The following is a 26,552-nucleotide window of genomic DNA, read 5'->3' as shown; positions in this document are numbered from 1 at the left end:
TGAATAGTTTTCGATAAAATAAAAATTACTTATGGAAATTGTCGATGGTTGTTTTTTTACACGTTAAGCGTAGATGTATATGCGTGTAACAAAAAAAAAACAGCTATTATTGGCTTCTTATTCGTGGTAAATAAGTATAACATATAGTTTGGAAAATTTTACGAATGGTACTATATTCCGAATCATTTTCCCGAATTTAAGAAAAATTATGAAAACGGTAAAGAACAACATTTGCTGAAAGAAATTTTTTTCTAAGTTGTAGTTATAATTTTTATAATATAAACACTTTGTACAAAACTATTATAGTTTTGATCAACTTTACTTCTTACCTCGAGTGGGGGATAGTGAAGATCACAAAAATACGTGATGTACACCGTGAGATTGCTGTATTTCATCTGACCTCTTTATTGAATATTTCTTTCTTATATACATTTTCTAATACTAATTCCTTAACTACGTATATGTGTGTATGTGTGTACATGCGTAAATTTGTATTCTTATCTTCATTGTATACATCAGATACCAATGCATTTTAAGTGCACTAAAATTTATGTGTCTTATGCAGAATCAGTGAATCCTAATAAGGGATAAAAGACCAACGTATTGATCTTTTATATTTTTTTAGGTTCACTGTTGACTTAAGTGCATCTAACGCACGTATTAAAACAATTGATGAACGGCTGTCAGTTGCTGCTTGTGTGCATTGGTATATTGGTGTATGCGTGTTTCTTTCATACTTATATTATCTTTATGTTTTCTGTATACACTGTAATTTATGTATTTTGTTCAGATAAGCAATTTTCACATATTTTATGAGCAAGGGTCACATTACAATTCTATTGCTTATCATTGCATTTGACATTTAGTGGACTGTATATTTTTCCTGTTTATTTCATCGGTNGTTCTATGAGCAAGGGTCGGTCACATTACAATTCTATTGCTTATCATTGCATTTGACATTTAGTGGACTGTATATTTTTCCTGTTCATTTCATTGGTTTACGTATGTTTGCATATTTATGTATGAATGTGTTATATTTCTAAAATCCTATCTCTATTGCGGCAGAGTTTCATGTTCATATTCTTATGAACACACTTATTTTTTTTTTTTTTATCTTCAAACTTACCAAACTTAATAGTCCTTCGAACTTAGTTATGTCCAAGCGCGTGAAGTTTTTAAAGTCACCTTCCTCGTCTTCCCACAGCAAATATTTCAGCAAATGCCTTCTAAATCGTGTTCTACCCTTAAATAAAACGGAAATAATAAATTCCTCTACGTTATTATAAAACGAACTACAAACCTTCTAACTAATAAGGTTTTCTCCCAATATTTTCGTGGATTTCTTCTATTTTTTGCCTTAGCTTTTAGTTTTATTGGGCCGTATGAATAAAAACTAAGTAATTGCTTTTTCTTAAAATTCCATACCTTTTACTTGAGTTTTGTTTGAATGAACATTATTTCTTCTAGGAATTGAATTGAAGCTAGTAATTTTAGTCGTTTTCTCGAAGACGGCATGTTGACAATGACATTGCTTCTTAAATTGAATGCAGCCCCTGTAATGGCTTTCAATTTTGATGCTTTTTGACAAGCAATGTGTGTGAGAAAATTGAAAGGCAAAATTGATTGTGTGTCGTCAGCGTTATGGCATGTGAATATGTGGATGCCACACCCAACAAATTGTATTTATTGATCAATATTATTGAAGATTTAAAGAAGTTTTAACTTAAATCTACTGCCTTTCGAGATTGAATTTTATATGACAAATCTCGAATGATTTAACGTTAAATCTCGTCAGAGGGCACAATGGAGACATAAAATGTTCGTATTTAAAAATAATACTTTCATACCACGCACGCGTGGTGTTGATTCAAACTCACCATTTTAATGCAAATTTACATGTCTGGCTTCAGCTGAGTGCGCGAAGAAGCTTGCCACAATTTGTTAATTTCCAGAAAGTCAAATCCCATTACAGGCAACACGGAATTCAAATATTTGTTTAACTTAATTATGAAAAAGCAATCGGTAAGTCCAAAGCGCTGATTAATATATATGTACCTAAATACGTTCAAAATGTCGTGCACAGAGTTTTACAATTATATTAGGGAAAATACAGAAGATTTGAAACAAGTTCACAGCAACGAAAAATATGACTGATATTTTAATGTTATCTTGTACTCAAATTTTTTTCTTTCATGAAACCTAGTGTACTTAACAGTACCGTACAAAATTATTGGCTCGGAGGCTCTTTCATCAGATCACAATTTCTAATCAGATCCTTTAGAAAAATTTTGAAAATATATCTTTTGAGTCAATTAATAAAGTGCAAGTCTGAAGTTGCCAGAAAATTTCGTTGATGTTTAGCATTTTTTTGCTGCTAAAAAGAATTGTCGAACATAGTTTCTATGAAAGAAACTTTTAGTAAAAACAATACTAAAATCAATTAAAATTTAATGGGATGCAAAACTTAATTTTCAAAATTTTTATAAAAAGTCTGATTAGAAGGTTTGTATGCAACTTTATTGAATTTTCCCGAGTTTAGCACAAAGTTAAGAAATTTTATTTTTATGGTTTTTTATGTATTTAGTATAAAGAATAAAAAAAGGCGCATGCATTGCGAAAAATTCTCTGTGCTTTAGATGTGATAAGTTGTTTTGTTTTGTTGGCGTACGTTGTAGTGAGTAGTAGTGTAGTTTTTATGTTTTTGTTTTTGTCTGTTAAAATAAAAATTTACTACATCCGTTCGCACGTAATTTTTGTCGAAACGAAAGTGAAGGGAGCGATTTTGAAGAGATCTCTTAGCAAGACCCTGACCAAAGCTCGTATAGAGTTAGGTAAGGATTGGTGAAGCGGCTACTGAGATACAGCATTTCATCATAAGTGGGCGAGGTCACGCCCATTTTCCAAGAATTTCATAACAATACATATTGTTTTTTACCACAATTATACTCCACATATTAATTTTCAACAATTTGTATCCAATATTTACTGAAATATCACAGTTTTTGCATTTTTCGAAAATACCGTCATATGGGAAGTGGGCGTGGTTACAGTCCGATTTCGCCCATTTTTAATACCAACTTACCTTGGATAAAGGGCAACCTACACATAAAATTTCGTTGAGATATCAAAATTTTTGCTCGAGCTATCGTGTACACGGACGGACGGACAGGCAGACATGGCTTAATCGACTTCTCTTTTCATTCTGATAATTTATGTATATATTTGTCCATATCTATCTCGATTCGTTTTGGCTGTTACAAACAACCGTTATGCGAACAAAATTAATATACCATTGAGCACAAGTGCGCTCGGGTATAAAAATAGGGGTCTATTTTTTCGGTATAGAACAATCCTAGGGGGTGAGAGCATAAAAATCCCGACTTTAATTTTTCACATGCATTTTTGAACCCCCCTTACGTACATACAAGCTGCCGCTGTGGTGTAATGGTAAGGAGAGCGCATTCTATTCCGCAAGTCCTGGGATCGAGCCCAGGTTCCGACCAACATCAAACGACGGCAAACCTCCGAGTGTATTCTGCCATAAAAACCAGCTTCTAATAAAAATACAAGCTCCGTTCGTAAGAACTTAGGTCCCTCCCTTTGTGTGACATCAAGGCGCTCGCCACAAATCGGAGGAGAAGCTCGGCCAAACACTAACATGTTGTGTAAGCGCCAATCTATTATTATTATGTGCATGTATGCGAAATTTTGAGTTATTATTCGTATAAGAAAGATGACGACGAGGAGAAGTTCAATATTTAATTTTTTTCGCTCAACGTGAATTAACCGACATGCCGTGGAAAATCAAAATTTGCTTATAATTATGCTATCCATGTCTCGAAATACTCTTTTATAAAGACCTGGCTTCCACATTTTTGTTAAGAGTTTGGTACAGCTTGTGCGTTTTGATGGTGTGACACGAATGGAGTGATCGGTTATCAAGAAGACACCGCTTTAGAAAATCTTTTCGCGTAATTTTTGGATGTTTTGACGTACGCCAGACGTAAACAAAACGAGTACAACTGGAATTATTACAAAATTAGGTTTTTAAAATTTTGTTAATTAGCCCCCAGTTACACCCCTACTATAAAGTTTAAAATAAATAAGCCCCTTAACACCATTCATAAAGTTTCCATTTAATATTTTTGATAACTTTTTGATAATATTTCTCAAATTTTTTATTAACATTTTCTCTATGCTTGTGGCAACCGTGCTCCGCTGGCTTGGCCATGTCGTTCGAATGGACAGAAACGCTCCTGCCTCTTCTGCGTTGGAAAGACCAGGTGAAGAAGGACTTGGCTTCACTTGGCATTTGCAATTGGCGTCAGTTGGCACAGAACAAAAATGACTGGAGTGCTGTTTTGGACTCGGCCAATATCGCTTAGGCGGTTACAGCGCCAATAAAGAAGAAGAAGAAATTCCTCTCCAACTTTTCATGTACAGAAAGGTGAAAAAACTATACGCCGGGTATACATATAAAGTTCGGTTTCGCCCGAACGAATCGTGGTATTTTCTGAAGATTTCAGAGTTCTTTTAGCATTTAGATTTTTAATGCTGAAATGCTTTATGCGGTGTTTACATTATAGGGAATTTAGATGATTCAACTTTCACAGGCGATTAGTTGAATTAAAAGTTGAACGAAAAGCAGCCGATCGACTTCACTCGACTGAAAAATCACCTTATTTTACATGCAACTTTTAGTTAAAAGCAACAATCGCCTGGCGCGAATGCCTTTCAACTAATCACTTTCAATGAAAGTTGATTCAACCAATCGCTTCTAAAATTGCTTGTCTAATAGCCCCATGTAGGTATAGAATTGCGTATGGGTAAATGTATGTACCATTAGGGTAAAATTTATAGGTAAAATGTGCTAAATGCACATTTATCATTTAGCATAGACGGCCTATATGTTCACAGCTGTTAATGCATCTAACAATGATGATTTGAATCAAAAACATTTTCACTTTCTTCATCCTAATTGCTTTATTGCACGGCTACTTAATAACTATTTAAGTAATAATTTATGCTTCTCACTATTATTAAATGTACACATTTTTTATATATAAACCTAATATATCACTATATATAACTACATACTTAAAATAACATGATTTTAAAAGTACAAACCACTAGCATTCAATGACTTACTTATGTATTATTTTTAAAGGACGTTCTTGAATGTTTTTGTATGTTTGTATGTTTGAATGTGGGAATTTCTTTTTAATTGATCGAATGTACAAGATGTATTATGTATGTAAGTTTCATAGTAAATGAAGTATTTAAAGTGTTAAATTCATGATAGTGATATGTAATGGGTATAGTTTTCCCAATTATAATAATGTGTTTTCAAATTACGGACCTTCAAAATTATAGCTAAATCGATTGAGGAAAATACTACTTCGATTCTTTTCAACAACTTTATAGCACTCTTAGCGTTTCTTTTTTCTTATTGTACTTTACATTTCGTTTAAATAAAATATTCGTCTTAATCCTTAACAATTCCCGTTTCGTTTGCATTTTGCCTCTGATATGTATAATAAATAAGTTAATAAGTTGTTTTACATTTGTATGTGTGGGAAAGCTTTCTGGCGCTTCGAATTCATAAATATTTACTTTACATAAATTGATTGTGTATAAGTTAAAAAGGACTTCTTCTTTTTGGTAATCAATACTAAGTTAATACTCCATATGAACAGGTTTAAATCTAAACATATGTAAAATCTCGCTACATATGTAAATACATACTCAATGTACATGCAACTAAAATTAGGGACGTATTTTAAAAAATCGATCAAATTAATCAAGCTTTAATAATTATAAACACATTAAAAAACACATAGCATCAATAAAAGCTAATACAAGCAAGAATAGTTAACCAACCATTTTGTAGCGTGGGCCGTGCAGACCCGACACAATCACATTTTTGACAACAACCGCGCAACGGTTTCTATCATTACTGCATAAATCTCAGCTACACCGTTATCGTTTTCTTTTGTTCATAATTCCGATCCTTAAGCAATTGATCCAGCTGTTCCTCCTGATAGTAGACAATGAATTCCGCCGGTGCAAGCGTTGCAAATAACGCGCAAATGCTGGGTTTAAGATTGTAGAAGAACAATAATTGTGAGCGCGCAGCAAAATCACTCAACAACGATTCGATAACAGTGGCTGCAGTGAAATCAGCACCGTAAATATGCGAGGCATCGATAACGACGGGTACATTTTGTCGCATGGAGTGTTTTGTTACCAGATTCCGCACATAATCCACAGAGGGGAAAATCAAACAACGATCTGGCGTGATCATGAGATATTCATTGCCGGCCTGAGTGGTTAGGATTTCGGTTGTGATTTTGGGACGCGCCGCATGGTACAGAATAAATATGACATTCAAGCCGACTCCAATTAGTATGCCGATTTCCAACGGCAACACCAGACAGGCGATAAATGTGCCCAAACCAGGGACAAGATCACTCTCTATACATGGAAAATATGAAAAAAAAGTTAAGAAAAATCCTTTGATAATTTGAGATAAAGCAGCAGAAACTTACTTTTGGCGCGCCACATTGGTTTGATTACGCGCACCTCGACCATAAACATAACGGCAGCAATGATAATCGCCGCCAATGTCGATTTAGGTATGAAGAAGAAATAGGGTGTAAAGAAGATTAGCGCAACGATCACTAAGCTGCCGGAGTAGATATTGCTGAGCGGCGTTCTCACGCCACTAGCATTATTGACTGCGCCACGACTCAGTGCACCTGTGCTTGGGAAGGCCTGCACGAAGGAATTGGCAATATTTGCAATGCCAATGGCGATGAGTTCTTGCGAGGCATCCACTGGTTTGCCGTTGCCTGTTTGGAAGTAAATTATTGGTTAATTTCAATTGCATGACAGTGACAGGAGAAGACAAAAAAATATATATACTTACCAAAGGCTTTAGCGATCGAAATAGTTTCCATAAGCGATATGAGCGGCAGCACAATAAGTCCGGAACCCAAATTTTTAACCATGTCAATGAAGTTCTCCTCATGCCCGGATAATGTCTCATTGGCGGACATGTGGAATGGTGGTGGTTGTACAGTAGGCATGCCCGCGGGAATGTAACCGATAACGCGGAAGGGTGTGTTTTCGCCCTCGGAATGTAGCATATAGCCCAAGATTCCGCAGACGATGACCAATATGGCATTACGGGATGTGCCAATCAGCCACATGACTTTGTTGAAAATATTTTGGGTCTTCGAGCGCAGAGTAGGCTCTTTGGGACCAATCTTCAATGATGATAACAACTGCGGGTAATAAATAACACAAATGTTACGATTATAAAAATTCTTTCCAATGAACAGAGTACAATTTTTTATTGAAAAAATGTGCACTAAAAACTTACCCTCATCATCAGTAGCACCACGATGCATGTGATACCCAAAATCGTATCCGTGGCGCGTGTCTGCTTGATATTCTCGAAAATGTGTGTTGTAATTTCCAAAAATGTTGTACCAGGCGCCGGTATGCCCAGTATGTCTTTCACTTGCGATGCAACAATTATTAATGAAACTGCTGATGTGAAACCGGATGAGACAGGACCAGAAACGAAATCCAATAGGAAGCCCAAACCAAAAATGCCCATAAACAATTCCACAATACCACAAAGCAGCGTAAGTAATACGGCCAGCGGCACGGAACCTTTAGCGGTTTGAAAAGTTAGTAGCGCTACGATAGCCGAAGGGCCAACTGGCACGTCCTTGCAACTGCCAAGTAAAATGTAGATGAAGCAACCCAAAAAGGAACCATATAAACCATACTGCAAAGAAAAATGCGAAAAGAAAAAATATCATAAAATAATAGATTAATTTATGTACATATCTGTGTACATACACACATACGTACGTTTGTATTCCGCATTTCCACTGGGAATTAAAATACGCAAATTACAAAGATGCGCATTAAATAATACGCGTATACCTATGGCATTTTACAAAAAAATCTACCATTTTGGTCAGTGGAAATTCGACATAAAATGTGTTATAATTAGGGATGTGCCTGATAGAAATTTTGCAGGATAACCGTATTCCAGAGATAATGTAATAAATAAGAGCCATATGCGTATATCCGGTGGATTGCTGTCCCTGATGAATTTCACGATCTTGTTATTTAAAATTTTAAATTCAGGGACCGCGAATAACTGTTATGGCTGATAATGGTTTATGCAATGATGCGGATATAGAAATAGTTTATTGCCCTTTCAAGTGGTAAGATTACTTTCATAACGAAAAATATGAACATTTTTAACTTAAATTCTTCAACTTGATATTAAAAAAACATTAAAATAGTCGGACAACAAAAATACAACCGGCTTCCGGATATCTACCGCATACCAGGCTTATCTCCAATTTTAATCAAAATAGCTTTTTATAAATAATAAAGTAAATATTTATAATTTCAACTTACAGCAGCTGGAAGTCCAGCTACGCCTGCGTACGCCAACGCCTGTGGTATTACCGTTAAGCCCACAGTCAGACCAGCTACCACATCGCCCACAGCATCATCGGTACTGTATTTGGGCAACCAATGGAGTATGGGCAGGCGTTTGTATAGCGTCTTGCGATTGAAGGTACGTCTCGTGCGGTCTTGCACCCAAGCTTTGGCACAATCCATTGTTTTAACAGGTGGTATCATTTTTTTGCCGTCTTTGGTTACTGCAAAAGTTTGATAAAAAGCAGAGGATGGAAAAATGGAGAGATTAAAATCCGGTTATAACAATTTTAGGTGGATGCAAACCATGTTAAACGAAGCTTTAAGTAAAAGAAACATTGCATAAAAATTTTTGATGTGAAACTTCTTTTGTGAATAGCGGTTTAAGGATATGATTCAGATTACGATGAATACTAGGATAACGATAAGGATGAATATATGTGTATATAGACAAGATTATTATTTTTTAAGATAAAGATAAAGATAAGGAGAGAGATAAAGAAAGGGATAGAGGTAGAAACAAGGAAAGAGATAGGGGGAGGGATACAGATAAACATTAAGAGACAAAGTTAAAACTGGTAGTCGAGGGCCGTTTTGAACTCACTTCACCTCAACTCAACTCAGCTCACCTCACTTCACTTCAACTCACCCTAACCCACCTTATGTCACCTCACCTTAATTCACCACCATTTAATTTTATTTCTGAATTGATCACCGACTTTTAAATCAAAATTAAAATTAATTTCTGGATTTGATTAAGTCAACAAAACTCAACCTAGTGTTATGTTACGCTATGTTCAGTCATACAAGTATTAGGATTATGGTATGATCAAGATGTGAATCAAGAAAAGTTTTATTTCCGTAGCGCGGCCCAGGTACTTTCTTTTTAATAATTTATCAAGATATTTTTTTTGGTTAAAAAAATCAAAATTTGGCATTACGACTTTTTTGTCTTATGCTTTGTTTTTCTTTAAGTTATATGTTGTTCGGATTAGGTACCTAGCCTAGCTCTTACCAAGTGGTGTTTTCCGAAAGGGGTTAAAGGCAATTTATTATAAAACGCATTTTTTCATAAATATATGAAAACAATAGCTACGAGTATGTCCTTTAGTCGAATTATATTTTGCAAATGCTTACATCTACATATATACAACTTTGATGAAACAATGTTTTTTAACCGAAACATTTGAAAAAATATTTCATAAAAGTTTGTTAATAATAGCCAATAGCAAAAGCTAAGGGATAATTCGGAATAGCGGATTAAAAATCAAAATTTATACTACTTCATCTCTGGTTTTTAAATAAAAACAAAATTTGTTTTATGTCCATAGGCACAACCTTAATACATACATATATACATACATACATACATACAGTAGAGCATAGCATTTTTCGAATTGCTCTCTGAACTAAGTAGGTTTCAAATCTTTCAGAATAAAAACTGAAATGACGTTCTATCCCAACTCCTCACAGATAACTACTACTAACAGTTAAAAGTAAAACCGTTTAAAAAGTTTCATAAAGTTTAATTACAATAAAAATTAACCTCGAATTAGCGCGTCAAGTTATTTAGAATTTTCGTAAACAAATACAGAGAATAAGTACTAGTATGTAAATTTCCGTGCCCGTGTACAGACGTACCCAGCAAGATTCTTTACATGCGGGTGTGTATACAAGTGCATGCACATACAGCTGATCGTATGCGAAAATAACTTGTGTGCACTGCACTGGAAAAGTGCTTAGCGGGTTCAAATGTAAATTGCAAAAACAAAATTAAATTGTATGAAAAAAGTCGCTGATCAGTTTATGAGTCATTTATCACGTACATGCGAATTATTCGGTTAGTGTTTTTATATAATTTCTGCTGATCATTAGAGTTTTCACTGTCAAGGGTCTATGGTACACATACATATTTACAAAGAGCATGCCCAGCAGGAAAGTTAAGGCGTAGATATTGAATTGACTAAATTTTACGTTACTGCCTTCCCCAAAATGGAGCGCTAAGCGTTGCATTTTCCAATGCCAACGAGTGCCAGCGCGCGCTATACCCCTCTGGTTTTATTTTATCTTTCACTTTTCGGACCCCTCTCTTTCCTTTTGTCTTCCGCACCCTATGAAATGCATCATAGGCACGATGATTTTGTACCCTAAACTGCAGGCAGCGAGATTTATGCATAAAAATCTTAAAATCGTTATTAACACAACAGATTTGTAAATTAATAGCTCGAGAAAATACTACCTATCAAGACAATGTCTTCAAACAAAACCCGTTTTTTCGCTCTCCTGTAAAATTTGAGTGACGTGAGATAGGCGGTTTTGCAAAAACATCGACGATATGTATGTGCGCATTTAATCAACGAAATTCCAAATGCGACATTGGCTGAACAAACGTTACGACGCCGGATCGAGTCACAGCTGGCGCAAAGTTTTATTTACAAGTTTTTTAAAGCTATTAATTGCTTTTTATACCCATTTGGGTATAAAGGGGAAAAAATAGCCTCGAGTTAGGACATGCTCGAACAAAAGCGAAGAGTTCATTGCATAGAAAGAGATAAAAAGTATTACTAAATATTCGCATGTTCCTTTGCGATTGCTTCCGCAATTATCCCGATTAGTCGCATTTTATGCAGGGTATAAATATACATACATATATACATACACACACACGTATGTGCATGTATCTACTTATAAACATTCATGAAACTATGTTAATTGTTATTTGTTCACACGCAAAAAATTGCTTTTCATTGTACTTGCAATTGTTATTATCATTTGAGCTTTTCCTCGTTGAGATTCAATTATTTTTCCACGCAGTAATTGTGTGGGTGTGCTTTTAATAGCTTATAGTGTGAACCCAGCCAGCAAAAAATCCGACAACCGATCCGGAAAAGGACAAAAAAGTTGATGAAGTGCGGATTTTTGTCCGTTTACTGATTTCATTTCCGGATACTTTGACGATCCGTTTTCCCACTAAAGAACGACAGAACGTATGGACAACATTATGTGAAACGGATACGTTTTCGGCTGTTTTTTTCTGAAATTTGTCTGATTGAATTTTTCGTTCAATACGCTTTCTTCCTGCACTTCACAGATACTTTTTCATTGTCCAAAAGAAATAAAATAAAATTATGAAGCGCCTGACGGAATTCGGAACCTTCTGGAAGCTAACAAATTGCAGTACACTCCTCTGCACGCTCAGCCACTGCCAACTACGCATGCATTCTTTCAAATGTTTAGCTTGAGCAAATAAAATACAATTATTACTTCCAAAATATATCATCTTTCTCGGGTACGAAAATTGATGATAACTGTAGGAGTTTTTCTATTCGCTTTCGGATACGGAAAATTGAACTAAACTGCACTATCGACAAAATTTACGTTTCTGTGTTGGCTGGGAAGTTTTGGATTGCCCAATAAACATTGAGCTTGGTTAAAAATTTGAAAATGATTGGAAAACCAATCTTTTTTTCGAGCCTCACCTTGGAAAACTAATGTGGAATAGATTACTATTCGATTCGAGAACTAGGCCATTCTCCTGCAAAACGGAACCTTCGATATCCAATGTATTTTTCCTTCGTTATGAATTCGAAATCCAGCCCATTATCGAATTGAAAATTTAATTCGAGTGTGATTGTCTTACATTTACCTTCGAAAATGAGCTAGATTTCACTTCCTCTCTTATTACTATGGTTTTTATTTTTTTCCGAACCCATCTCGAGTGAATTTCCAATACACAATGGACAACAAAGATCGGCTATGAGTTCGTTCTCAGTTCGATATGCATATTGGATATCGAAGCTAATTTTCGAACGTTCCCCAAAATGTTTATAGGGTGGGTTCAATGAATTTCTTTGGAGATGTGTGTACGTATATGTGTATGTTTGTACGAGGATATGACTATCAATTTGTTTTGATCTCTGAAAAAGAAGATAAGTATTTAAGATTTCTCATTCTTACTGTAAATTTTGTTCAATTAACACCAGCGATTAACTTTAGCGGTTTGACAATTGAATATCAATGTAGTTGAGAAACAATTGGATAAATTGAATAAGAACATGAGGAGAATAAATCGTACCATATGTAAATAGAATCGGATACAAAGGCCATTGTATATACAGATAAGTCTATATTTTACTTATCTATTTCATTTCATTTGTTTATTTTGAGTATTACACACAAACCCCATATGTTTTATTTACAGTGTCTGATTATAAGCGAAAGCTGCATATATAAATATAAACAGGTGACTGATATTTAAGTTTATTGAGGTTTATTTAGCAAAGTAATATAATAGTTCCCTCTTGAAATGCAATTTGTTACTGATACATCCCAAAAATGTTCTCAAGACGGCCTGAGGATGGTCCTCAGCGGAGCAGTGAATTACGGCCGCGTGTATTAAGACCGCAATCAAAAAAAATGGAAATTAGGCCGCGTGGGCATAATTCAATGAATCACTATAAATCGAAACCGCGAGGCTAGTTTCATTATGGGATTGCGGCCTAATTGCACTTATTGAAATGAATTATGCCCACGCCGCCAAATTTCCGTCTTTTTGATTGCGGTCTTAATACACGTGGCCATAATTCACGGAGCCACTTAACATTTTTTTTTTTAATTTTGAATTATGACGGTATTGCAGCGGACCATCCTCAGTGAAATTAGGCCGCAATCAAAAAACTAATTGGGAAATGTTCGGTAATTTGCACAAGGGTTTTGTGGTGTGGTCGGAGGGGGTGAGGGTGCGGCACCTAAAACCCCTTCTATTAAAAAGAGTACAGTCCAAACGGTAAGGAAAGTTGCCCTTCCTCGTTCCTGACACCTCCAGGGCAGGGAACCCATTTGGAACTGGGGTAAAATTATCATTTTGATAGCGAAAATGTAAACTCGGGTTACGCTACCCACAGTATTTTTGCGCATAATACCTTTCCGGATTGGCGGCCATCGGCGGCGCTTAAAAAATAAGCCTCATCAGTTCAACTCCTGCTACGCTATCCAAGACATGTTTGCGTAGGCATTATTCATTTAGAAAATTGAAATTAGGCCGCGCGGGCATAATATATATGTATAATGAAAAGTGTAATTAGGCCGCGATCGAAAAATGATATCAGGCTCCAGAAGAATAAGCAGGTGGCCTTAATTCGCGCGGTCTTAATTCCATCACAAAAAACATTATCAAAAACCATTATTTATAGAGCAGATTTTGAATAAAATGTATATTTTTTCTATGTTTTTTTTTCCGGAAACTTTTACGAAAGTGGACTTACTAATGCTTCAGCCTTGGCATCGAAACATACATATGTACATATGTATAGCGGGTTCGGATACAAAATATCTGGAAAAGTGGTTAGGGTCGCCTTCTGGCAGCAGTTCAATAATCTGTTATCTATCTGTAATTTGTAGACTCTATGAGTAGTGATCACTGCGGCACCAAGCCGGGCGAATAAGCTTAACGTCATTTTTTGCACGTGTAGCTTTGTATCATCAACAAAAAAAAATCAATTATTTTTCGCAATGATTGTAGACAAATATACATAATTACAAGTACTTATTTCCGGTAATTGAATGGAGAATTCACATGTTTTTTTATTTATTTTTGAGAGAAAACGGTAAAATAAAATAAAAAATGCCTCTTATTTTCATTGCAAAATACATATATCGAGCCCTAACCGCCAAAATAACGTAACCGACATTTTTTTTTTAATTTTATTTTTGATGCAGAAATGCGTCTAGATGCTCTAGGAATATTTCTGCATCAAAAAGAAAATATTGAAAAAAATGTCGCTTACGTTATTTTGGCGGTTAGGGCTCGAAATATCCTATGAAATTTATGATGTGTATTAAATTCGGTTCTGAAGTATTCTTGAAAGTTTTCAACGGCTCGCAGTGGTATGAAACCCAAATCTAGGATATAAGTCGAAAAAAACAAATTCTTTAGATACAATTTTTTTTGTACTTTTATGTTTAATTATATCACTTGCAACTGTTATCTATGATTCAACCACTAAAATGGTTTAATATGGTGGTATCAGTGCTTTAAGCGACACACACTCCCGCATAGTGGACGTTGCCCTGAAAATCATAACTTTACTTGGACGAAGCCATGCAACACCGGTTTTAATGCATATGATGTTCTGATCTCTTAATTTTTGTGCTCGCCATATTGGATGCGCGATGTTGAATTTTTGAAACCTGACTTTCAGATTAGTAACAAGTGACCCCGTAAGCATACCATGTTTTATTAAAATCCATTGATTTCTTAATGTTTGTGTACGCCATATTGGATCCACCATTTTGAGTTTTTGAAATCTGATAACAAAATGGTGTCAAATTGTGTCAAAGCGTCTTGAGCAAATAGTTTTTTCCACCTACATTTGGATTTCAGACCACTGGGTGCTTTCAATTCAGACAGCTCATTGCATTTATAATATGATAGTAATAATAATATGAATAGGCTTTTGCATTGCTCAAGTACTTTTTTCTTGACGTGTGGGTTATTTTAAGCCTTTTAATTGTGCCATTAATATTTATCAGATACTTAAAATAACTTACATAAGAATAAGCACGTATTTCTATGTAAGCATTATTAATTCCTGAAACCCACTAAACTTTAACTAAACTAAAGGACGCAGATAATTAGCAGATTTGATAACGGGTGATTTTTTAAGAGCTTGATAACTTTTTTTTTAAAAAAAACGCATAAAATTTGCAAAATCTCATCGGTTCTTTATTTGAAACGTTAGATTGGTCCATGACATTTACTTTTTGAAGATAATTTCATTTAAATGTTGACCGCGGCTGCGTCTTAGGTGGTCCATTCGGAAAGTCCAATTTTGGGCAACTTTTTCGAGCATTTCGGCCGGAATAGCCCGAATTTCTTCGGAAATGTTGTCTTCCAAAGCTGGAATAGTTGCTGGCTTATTTCTGTAGACTTTAGACTTGACGTAGCCCCACAAAAAATAGTCTAAAGGCGTCAAATCGCATGATCTTGGTGGCCAACTTACCGGTCCATTTCTTGAGATGAATTGTTCTCCGAAGTTTTCCCTCAAAATGGCCATAGAATCNTACGTGAAATTGTGCTTTTGTAAACATGAAGCATGCATGTTTATGTCTGTATAAACTCGTTCTTATTGCACAACTTAACGCTACCCGATAGCAATGAATGCTAATTTTTTGGGCAAACAATTTTTTTTTTTATCGGGACAAGTTCAATAGGGTATAAAATTGGCATCGCCTATCTTTAAATTGGTAGCATTGGTGTGTGAAACGATATTAAAATACATTTTATGCCAAATAAAAAGATATGAAAAAACTAACAATCGTAAGTATCCTAAAAAGGTAAATATGTACAATGTACATACAAATGAAACAAAGAATCAAAAACAACCCCGTAGCGAATGTCATGCATTAGTCACTTAAGAGTTTTGTACGGAAAAGTTACGTCTTAAATGGATTTGGGCTCCGTTTGTATGGAAGTCGTTCATGACTTTTTCATATAAATGGTAATTTCGTCGTTGATGTCCTCTGCATGACTTGGTCATGCAATGATCATTAATGACATTCAAGCGACAATATCTTGCAATGGACTTTTTATAAGTGACCGCTGCAAGACATTGTCTGTTATAAGTCTTTGATAGGAGTACATCTGCATGACATTGTCACCAGTGTCATTGTCAGCTATATGTCGCTCACTAAATCCTCATTAGTGACGATGTCACCGGTGACCATTTTCGCTACTGGGAAATTATACATTTATACATACATATCTATGTACATACATATGTAAATATATATGTATACATACATATATCGATGGCTGAGTGGAAGATCGACCTATCTCGGCAGCCAGGTCGAAAACGCTCTATCTCAAAAAACTTTTCAAGAACGCCCTATTTCAGAATTCGTTTCAAAAACGCCCTATCTCAGCTGCCGATTCAAAAACGCCCTATATCAGCATATTTTCAATACATTTTGAAGTGAGATAGGGCGTTTTTGAACCGAATTTTAAAATAGGGTGTTTTGCAATTAAATTCTGAAATAGGGCGTTCTTGAAAAGTTTCGAACTCGCTGCCGAGATAGGTCGATCTTCCGCTTAGCCATCGATATGTAGTTACCAAACTCCGTATGAAAAAACATAAGGGCTGTCGTTATTTGATTGGGGGATTTTTGCTTGAAGCAAATATACTTATTTTGAAGAAAAATATCTTGGATACGCTGTCGTGTACTAAGTACTGGGGAGTGGTAGGGACTTTAGATAGTAGAGGCTCTTTTATTGTCCATTTGCTATGAAGGGCATGTATTTTTTAAATGGAGCTGATATCAAGTTATTCGTGTTTTATTAAGTGTTCGACCTAAGTAGTTTCTCGTACCATAGACTACAACTAGTGTGAACGCGATGAAAGGGCTCTTAAAGAAAAAAATTAAATCAAGATATATTTTGTAAATACATCAGTAATTCGGTTTTGTAAAGTACGCTACTCTTATACCATGTCCACACCGGAGCTAACCACGTAGTTATGGCTGTTGAGTTGGTTATTCCGATAACCCACTTCATTTAGCGTAGTTTCGCCATATAAAAATGACAGCATTTAACCATTTCACTGAGATGGTTAAAAGCTAACCAACTCGAAACCACGTCGAAAGTCTGATACAACCCTGTGTTTTGCCGCCATCTGTTGGTCATTAGCGTTAAAATGTAAAAAATTTGTTCCCTACTAGTGTTTGGACTTCACTAAGATCAGATCAGATTTACTCCGATTTTTGAAAAAATTGAAATCTACTCCTCTACTCCGCTTGACTTCAAATCTATTCCATCTTTTTTTTCATTCATGTTATGCTCCTCTTAAGGCCGTTTTTTAAGTGTTCACCACCGGTTTCAGTAAAAAAAATGAAAGTTAGCCAAATCTCACTGTTAATAAGTAATTCTTTCATACCAATGCGTCAATAAAGTAACCCCGTTTGATGTATGGTTGTAGAATTTGGCGGATGCAGAACTTTACTTAAATTGTTAAGAAATATATCGTCGATGTTTTTGCAAAACCGCCCATCGACCGGTTGCAAAACCGCCTAAATCGCCGTTGTGGCAAAATGAATAAAAATCGGTAAATCGTTATTAAAACAACAGATTTGTAAAATAATAGCTAGAGAAAATACCGCCTATCATTGCAATGCCTTCAAACAATAAATGGTTTATTAGCTCTCCTGTAAAATTTTAGTGCCGTAAGATAGGCGGTTTTGCAACTGGGCGATGGGCGGTTTTGCAAAAACATCGACTATATGTAGAATGAAATTTATATAAAGTAGAAAAGGTTTAGATCCTGTTGCTCTTTAAAAAATTAAGTGTTAGAAATGTTCTACTTTATAGAAAAAAAATTACCTAAATATGTAATCCTTGCATTGCCTCGCGTTCTTATTTTGCATGAATAGAAAACATTTAAGTCAAACAATTAATGTCAGAAACGAAAATAAAAAATTCAATCTAATACGGAAAATTTGCTTTTGCCCCGATTTTTGCAGCGATTTAGTCCTGAATCGAGTTTTGGAGCTCCGAACACTGTTCTCTGCATTTGTACTGTTTTATAAACCTCAAACCGCAGTGTGGACAGCAATAGTTAGTGATGTGGTTAAGTTCGATTTGAGATGGTTAACTTTTTGGTGGGGACTTGGTATTAAAGAGATTTCTTCGAAGTCAGAGAGCCTGATTGTGGTGTAATTTTAGGTTAATATGTGCCCCTTTTCAAAGGCGTTGTTTTGAATCAAAGGGTTGGGTAAATCGACTCAGTTCCTACCATAGAGCTCAGATAGAATTAGAATTAGAATTTACGTCTATGTAGATGCGTCTTCAATTAAAAATTTTAAGCCAAAATGAGCTTATGAACCCTAATATACAGACTTTTAGGTGGTTCTGTGTGCGTGTGCTTAGGGAAAGCAGTTAAAATATTTGCAATTTGACACATTAATTCGCGTGCTGTGGAATAATAAACATATGTACATATGTACGTAGAAATGGCGATGCGTGTATTTGTTAAGTGTAGCTTTTTATGACAGTTGAATTCAAAATAAACCACAATCGGAACTCGTTAAATTCAATATTTACCTTTGCCACTTGAAATGCACATATCGCTAGACAGGCGTTTGACAGTAATTCCAAATACAAACATGTACGTAAGTATGTACATATGGAGTTAAATATGTGTTTACATTTTATAAATATGTATGAGTTTATGTTTGTTTGCAAATTTTACTTGTTTAAGTATGTACATATTCACCAGCATCTGTTAAAGTATTTAATGAGGTGAATGGCACATTTATGTAAATATATATTTATATAAATTGTGTTTTTTGTTTTGTAACTCCACATCGAGTCAACAAAACGTCAACTCTACCCGCATTTGGGTGGTATTTAAACCATAACCACCATGATACTCCCCGAGGGGCGGTACCCAAGAACAGGCCAGAGTAAACTCTGGGGGCTCCTGTTCTCCGTGGTAACAAAATTAAGTCTCCGGTCAGACCTCATAGCCGTAACTACTACCATTTACCCCCTCAACTGGTGGCACGCTTTCTCCGCCTAAACACCTCTCGTGCAAATACCCCCAGACTTTCAAAATACTGGCTCGAAGAGAGAACATTGTCAAAAATAAACCGTCCGTCAGTTCATCTAATCCCCATCCCAGATAAATCCCTAATGTCAGAGTGCATCGGGCATTCACAGACAAATTGTCCGGCATCCTCGCTTTGCGCACCACATGCACAACTTTCCGAATCGTGAATATTCCGGCCATGCAAGAACGCATTGAATGGCCCATGTCCGGTCAGAAGAAAACCCAGACTCAGACAAAATCTGAAATTCGGAGTTTCACGGACAAAATTAACGTCACGAATATACTCATAGGTCACCCGGCCGTTGAAACTATTGTCCCAGCGGTCCTGCCACCCTACTTAGAATAGCCTTCCACAAGGAGCGTGTGCACTCCAAATACCCTCTCTACAAGTCAGGACCGGAAATCCACCTATCCAGCTACGGCATCTCCAAACCCCTTCCAAAACCCATCAAACCACTTGAACAAAGAATATCAAGAAATTTAACTATGATTATATGAATTACTGGGGTTTTTGCACAACTAGTATACTTATTACTTCTTGGACAATCTTTCTCAGGTAAAAGGCTATAAATTAACCTTTCCTTTTTGCTTTTAATCGAGATATATGCATGCATACATAGGTAGAATTCTACCTAAGATAATTTGAGGGTTGACTTCTCTACGCAACATCCTGATTTCGACCAGCGTCTGCTATGTATAGTTTGCTAGATGGAGTTTTTTAAAGGTACACCCTGTACTGGAATAGAGAAAAGACAGAATATCTCTCCTATGGGCCAGGCTTATCTCATAGGAAATTAGATGGAGGATGTGTAAGCAACTAAACTCCAATCCTAGTTGAAATTTGCGCTACCCAGAGTGAGGGCACATTTTCTTTTTTGGCCCAATATACTTACATACTTTAAGGAAATCGGATTAGTGCTCACCAATTTTTGTATGATTTCCATTTAAGCCTTTACTCTCAGTGTTTTAATGTTATTCAATAATTTAGGACGAAATAATTTTACAAATATGTGAATTTCAGTTCAAGGAAAAGAACTTTTAACTTCGAAACAATTTTCCAGTGCACGGCTATGGTTTAAACTTAGTCTAAATGCTCGCGCTGGCTGGTTTAAACTAAGATTAGCCAATCAAATGTCAGCCATCGGTTCAAGATAAACGCAGTTTACGTGATCTAAGTTTAAACTTGCACTGAGAAACTGGTCCCTAATGATGACTAGTAATGTCGCACAATAATCGAAGTATAAATAACACCTGTTTTTATTTGGCTTGAGTAATTTTCCTCTTTTCTTAAATTTCCAGAATCTTGCAATCTTTTATACAATTTTGAATATTTTCACTATTAAAAAAGCGCGAAATCGATTTAAAAAACTTTTGTTATCTTTTTAAATTTTTTATTACTCTTCATGGGATTGAGAATTTTCTTTTACTTATTTTCATCTAATTTTCACATTGTTTCATAAACAAATCAATAAACAGCACTTACTCAAAATCGCAGCAATTATTCGCAATAAATTTCACCACTGTTCTACTTACATATAAATTCATTTGATCCCTGCGATCCACCGCTGCCACCGTTCGCTTCTGTACCATTCGTGGTAATACTGATCGTAGAACACTTGAAGCCGTCGTTGACGTACACATGATCTAATGCTGGATTTGTCTTCATTGTGTATGCGGCACTGTCATTCACTCCGCCAACAAACTGGATACCTGTCTCACTTGTCACTTAGCTATGCAGTAGACGCGTTGGGAAAAAGATTGGCCGCGTTGGCATAGAGTTTGCGCGCGTATATAGGCTCCACAATCAGTATGTTCTCAGCGTAAGTGCTGTTGGTTTACTTTTACTTTATTTTTTGCGACTTCGTTTTTTATTTTTCTCTGTTGTTCTTCTCGTATTTCAATGTAATCAGATTGTATGAAAATATTTGTTTAACTTGCCTTAAATATTTCTTAGTATATTTAGTCTTTTTTTTGTGTTTTGTTATACACGTCTTTGGATGTGTTGCTCCTTCTTCCTTTTTTGTTGTTAGTGTGGAATTTTGCTGTAATTGACGAAATATGATATTCGATTAATAAAGCATTTCCGTTTGTATTTTTTCGTTTTCGATTCTTTTTATTGTTGTTGTGCGAATTCTATTCATTTATGGTTTTTGCGTATTTGGTAAATGTTGTGGTTGATACAAATGTATGTATGTATTTAAATATGCATATACATATGCATGTAATTATTAACAAATGAAGGTAGTATGAAAGTAAAATTTATTTTTGCGCGGTTTCTTTTTTATATCTTTGGGTCTGCAAATGTACGTTCATATAAATACTACGACCGCATACTCATTCATATATACATACCTATGTATATATACATATGTGTGTCCTTTCGAATTATCTTGGAGTTATTTAAATCCTAATATGCACAAATGTACACATGTATATACAAATCAAGAATGATAGAATACAAGATTGCGCCGATCAGAGAGGCTTTTTGAGAATAACTTTAGTGTGACGTCACACTGGTGCAATAAATGAAATGCATATGTATACATATATGATAATTAAACATTTCCTAAAGTTGTCGAATTGTTAGAAGTGCGTACTACCACTCTGTGGAATCTGGCTTTGATCGCAAAATCTAAAATTAGAAAGCTGTCAACCGTCGGGTGGCTATGACAAATCTTCGAGTGTATTTATGCCTTGAAAAAGTTTCTCATAAAACCATTTGCCGTTTGGAGACGGCATTTAATTGTAGGGCTGCATCCATTTGTGTTATAACATCAGCACACATACCACAATTTGGAGGAGAAACTCGGCCAAACACTTAGCAATATTGTAAGCGCAGAAAATTTATTATATGATTTTTAAATAAATAGAGGCAATAATTTTTGTCTGTTATAAGACGAAATATAATATTTTAACTGATATACGACAAGCACTTTCTCTTCTTTTTTCCTAGCTAAACGCGGATCGCAGAGCGTTTTGTGTAAATAAATATGTATGCATGTGTATATTTTAAAACCTGTTTTTTCACTAAAACAAAGATATGAAAAAATGTTCCCCATTAAATTGTTTGAAAAGCTGAAAAAATGTAAAATTTTTAAAATTTCTTCCCAAATGTTAAAAGTAATTAAATTTTTGCTGCAAGTTTTATAAAAATACATATGAATAACTTAACCATGTTGGGGGCCATTTTCATTGATAAAGGAATTAATTAATCAAACCTGAAAGATTCAGACACATTTCTGCACTTAAAATTGTGCCATGTGAAACCATTACGATATTAACAATATGAATAGTGAAAAGAATGTATATAATAATTGGTCAATCAAGCTTCAATTAAAAATGCATTCAAAAGTAGTCGAATATTCTTTAAAAAAAATAAAAAATTATTTTGAATAAAATTATCACGAATAGCGAAGAGCTTTAACGCATGTACATACATGTAGATACATACATATGTAGAATGTGAAACTTTTGAAAAAAAACTAATAAAAAAAACAAAAATTTTTGGCTAATAAATTTTTTTAACTGTTAAATAAGTCTCTCCGTGGCATGACTAACAGAGTTGCCAGTAAAAAAATGTTTCCTACTGAAATAGATAAGAACTGACCACATTTAGTATTTCCAAATACATAAGTATGTATGTGTGAGACACATTAAATTACAGTTCGTGTGTTAGACTATATAAGATTAAGATAACCGGGAGTATTTGTATGTAAATTTAGCGAAACGTCACTGCCTATCGTCCTTCCTCATTTGTATTGTGGATCTGCAACGCTTGTAAGGTCCAGATGATGATGATGGAAACAAAACACCAAATAGGCAGCTTTAATAAGAGCTTTAAGGCTCATGAACATATCTAGCCAATTTAGTAGCTTTGGCCATTATCAGATAACATTTCTGACAGTCGGTAGACCCGCTGGTCGGTGCTGGCATCATTTATAACTGAATTAACATACGGGGCATAGGAACTGGCTCACCAAACTCGAACGAAGAAAATAGTCATTCACAGCAAAAGTTTTTTATATTTTCATATTATGAAAATAAGTATCTAGGAAATATTATTTTTTTCATTTATTTTAAAATAAACAGTCCAATTTTATTTTCAAATTTTACAGTAGAGAATTAAAACCTTTCAAATTTAATTGCTTTAAGCACTTATTTGCAAAAAAATTTGCCCATCTTCATTTGTACAATACATATAATTACTTAATTTTGGAGTATTATATATCATTGAAAAGATTTTTAAGCACTACATGTATGTGAGTTGAAGTAAATTACCTTCTTCCACAAGTAGAATTTTTTAATTTTCTACATATCTTCCCTGCAAACCATTTGTTCAGAGTATTCTGCATTGTAAAGAAATTTTAAAGAATTCGTTAAGATTTAATTCGAATCTTTGCCGAATTTTCTAAAATGAAATAAATTACGCACACTTCCATTCTTTTACGAAATTTCGGATGAAAATCTGTGAAGCAACGAAAATAATGGGGCTATGTGAAGAATATCTTTCAGAATTTGTCCAGAATTTTCTTTATTTTTCGTACAGAAATTTCTTTACGAGTTCGTGTCAACCACTTCATATAATTTTCTTTGAAAATTCGTAAAAAAATCGTTACAGAAATGAGATACTCCGAACGATTTCCTTAAGATTTCGGGAACTTTGGTTTGCAGGGAAAGTACGATTTTAGCTACCATAAAATTAAAAATCCAGTAAGTGATGTATTTTGCCATGATCCTAAAGGTATGTTAACGCCCGTGTATCTTTTTTCGGACAATAAATTGTATACTACTGCGAAAAAAACTCGTTTCGCAGTATTTCCATTTAAAAATAAAGGCATTTTTTACAGTAAAGTATTTTTTGAAACAGTTCTCCAATAAAATAAAGGAATTACTGGTGTTATGTGTACCGTTGTACACCCCGAGACAAAATGATATATCTAACAAAAGCAATACATATAGTTCAAAATTTCTCACTTTATACAAAAATTGTAAAAAGTTGAACAATAATAAAATTTTATTTTTAAAAGATACTATGTTCGAAGAAAATAACAACACCATCTCAAAAAAAAAAAAAACGAAAGTCAACGCAAATTCTTAGCCTATTGAATCTAGCGTTTTGTAATTTTTCCAAAAATCATGAATACAAAGTTCGTTCTGAAATTTTTTTAACTTCTCTGCAAAGTTTGAAATGGGGTGTATGGTGTTAAGTATTATATAATTAACTTCTTCTACTTTAATGGCGCTGTAACCGCCTAAGCGATTTTGGCCGAGTCCAAAACAGCACGCCAGTCGTTTATTTCTGTGCCAACTGACGTTAATTGCAAATGCCAAGTGAAGCCAAGTCCTTCTCCACCTGCTCTTTAAAACGCATAGGAGGCCTTCCTCTTCCTCTGTTACCAGAATCGCGGCCCGTTTTGAATACTTTCAGACCAGGAGCGTTTCTGTCCATTCGAACGACCAAGCCAAGCCAGCAGAGCCGCTGAATTTCAATTCGCTGCACTATGTCCATATCGTTGTAAAGCTCATATAGCTCATCGTTAAATCGTCTGCGGTATTGGCCATCGCCAACGCGTAAGGTCAGTAAATCGTTCGCAAAATCTTTTTCTCGAATACTCCAATAGCCGCCTCATCGGATGTTGTCATTGTCCATGCTTCTGCGCCATATATGTATTAGCACAGGCATGATGAGTAACTTATAGAGTGTGATTTTTGTACGACGAGAGAGGACTTTTAATTAATTAACTAGTATTTAATAAAAAAAATATAATAAACATTAAACAAACGAAAGGAAAATAGTCAAAATTGGCCAAGATGTCGTGACCCTATTTTCTAACATTAGATACAGTATATATATGAATTCTTTAACGTGTTTCCACGAGTAAAAAAATTAGGCAGCAAAAAAGTAAAATGCAGTATTTTTGAAAAAAAACCGCAGGATCCAATTTTGGAATAAAAAAAAAAAAACAAAAAAGTATTATACTGCCAAAAAAAGATAGATACGACCGTTAGGTGTATTTCAATGACGTATCATACATACCCAGAATCATAAAAAAAAAAACAGATTTTGGCTGTTTTAGGATGTACCAAAGACCAAAATTTTTATGACCTCAAAACCATTTTAAAGAAATCTTTCTGGAAGGTGGTATTTACCTTTTTTTTGAATGGGACCGACTCTGTCTAATGTATATTTTAAGGATTATTGTATAAATTACTATTTTTCCATGGTAATAAAGCACAGTTATTCAAATTTTTTCCTAGCAAAAAATTATAAATGGGATACTTAACGCAACTCTAGGTGACATTTTATTCGTTAAAAACTTCTTCGAGCTAGCTAAAAGCTGTGAGGCTCGTTTTTGCTTGCTAAATAACGAGCGCTAACAAAGGACACGTGCCTATCTTTCCGAAATTTGAAAGCCCCTAGCAAAGTTTTGATTTAAAGTTTTTCGGTTTGTTTAAATAATCAATTTGTAAAGAAATATCTTTGAAACTCAGACTAAAAGTATAAAGGAAGATTTCATATGTTCACATTTTAGCTGAAATAATGAGGTGTATTCTCGTTTTCGTACGAATCGAAAATTTTAAATTTTTGTATGGAAAATGATAGGAAAATTATATAATTTTGAATTCGTGCGAAAACAAGAATACGCGTAAATATCTATAATGTCGTTGGAATTAAAAATATTATAAAAAGTACACAATTCAACTGCATTTATTCACACAGCACACTCACAAATAAACGTTTAGGAATGCTTACTTTTTTTTTGTTCGTTTAGGTCCGTAATTTAATTCAAACAAAGCATGCAAAATTTCTTTGCTATTATTATTTAAATTCAAACGAATTCCCGCACTAGCGAAAGGTTATTTGAACGCTTAAAGCACTCAGCTAAAGCGGCCACAATGTGCACGCGTAAAACGCTCCAAAACCGTTTCCACACTTTTATTAACTTTGAATTCGTTTAACCGTAACGTATTCAATTAAATTTATTCACTTTGTTTTTTACTGAAAAGTTTTTTATTTCAGTTTTCTTCTGTACGTTACACGCTTTACGATTTTAGTAGCTACCTCGCCGCGACGACGTTTTAAATGAAACTGTTTTCGAACTTGGCTCGAAATGTGTCTTTATAAAAATCAACACGGTTATTTTGCGAGTCAAAGATCGTCAGTTAGCCCAGTTTAGTTCAGCCGAGGCAGCGATTCATGGATAGACTTGCTCTCTTTGCGCTCTACTAGCACTTGTTCGCTCATTCTGCTCTTGATTTTTGATGTCGGTTTTGTTGCCTTTGTGTTCCTCATTCAGCGTTGACTGCTTTGCAGTTTGTTATTTGTTTATGTCGGTGTCGTATTTCTAAAGTTTACTTATTTGTTGTTATAACCGCATTGTTTAATTTTGTTTTTATATATAATTTCTGCATTCTACACATTTTATACTGCAGCGTCGCGATAACCAGACATCGTGGCGGATTTTTTATTATTTTTTAATT

At 34.8% G+C, this 26,552-nt stretch overlaps 1 protein-coding gene across 2 annotated transcripts; it reads right to left on the bottom strand.

The window, feature by feature from the left end:
• Nucleotides 1-4,918: 4,918 nt before the first annotated feature.
• On the bottom strand, nt 4,919-26,252 carry Esp (Epidermal stripes and patches). Of its 2 annotated transcripts, XR_001847041.1 has the most exons (8): nt 25,825-26,252; nt 20,604-21,112; nt 8,446-8,693; nt 7,385-7,798; nt 6,929-7,286; nt 6,549-6,851; nt 5,881-6,474; nt 4,919-5,805 (listed from the first exon to the last, which is right to left on the bottom strand). XR_001847041.1 is itself a non-coding variant. In XM_017612179.1 (7 exons), the coding sequence occupies exons 2-7, from the start codon at nt 20,734-20,736 to the stop codon at nt 5,972-5,974; spliced, it is 1,959 nt and encodes a 652-aa protein (XP_017467668.1). In that variant the 5' UTR covers nt 20,737-21,112; nt 25,825-26,252; the 3' UTR covers nt 4,919-5,971. The 2 variants fall into 2 exon arrangements, 1 of the variants encoding a protein (XP_017467668.1); XM_017612179.1 differs by having other exon boundaries at nt 4,919-6,474.
• Between the last annotated feature and the right edge of the window lie 300 nt (nt 26,253-26,552).

This window comes from Rhagoletis zephyria, unplaced genomic scaffold (genome assembly GCF_001687245.7).
Source record: "Rhagoletis zephyria isolate East Lansing unplaced genomic scaffold, Rhagoletis_zephyria_1.1 Rzeph_scaffold_00508, whole genome shotgun sequence".
NCBI lineage: Eukaryota > Metazoa > Arthropoda > Insecta > Diptera > Tephritidae > Rhagoletis > Rhagoletis zephyria.
Note: the sequence above shows the minus strand (reverse complement) of the source record. Positions and strands in the feature narration are given on the sequence as shown.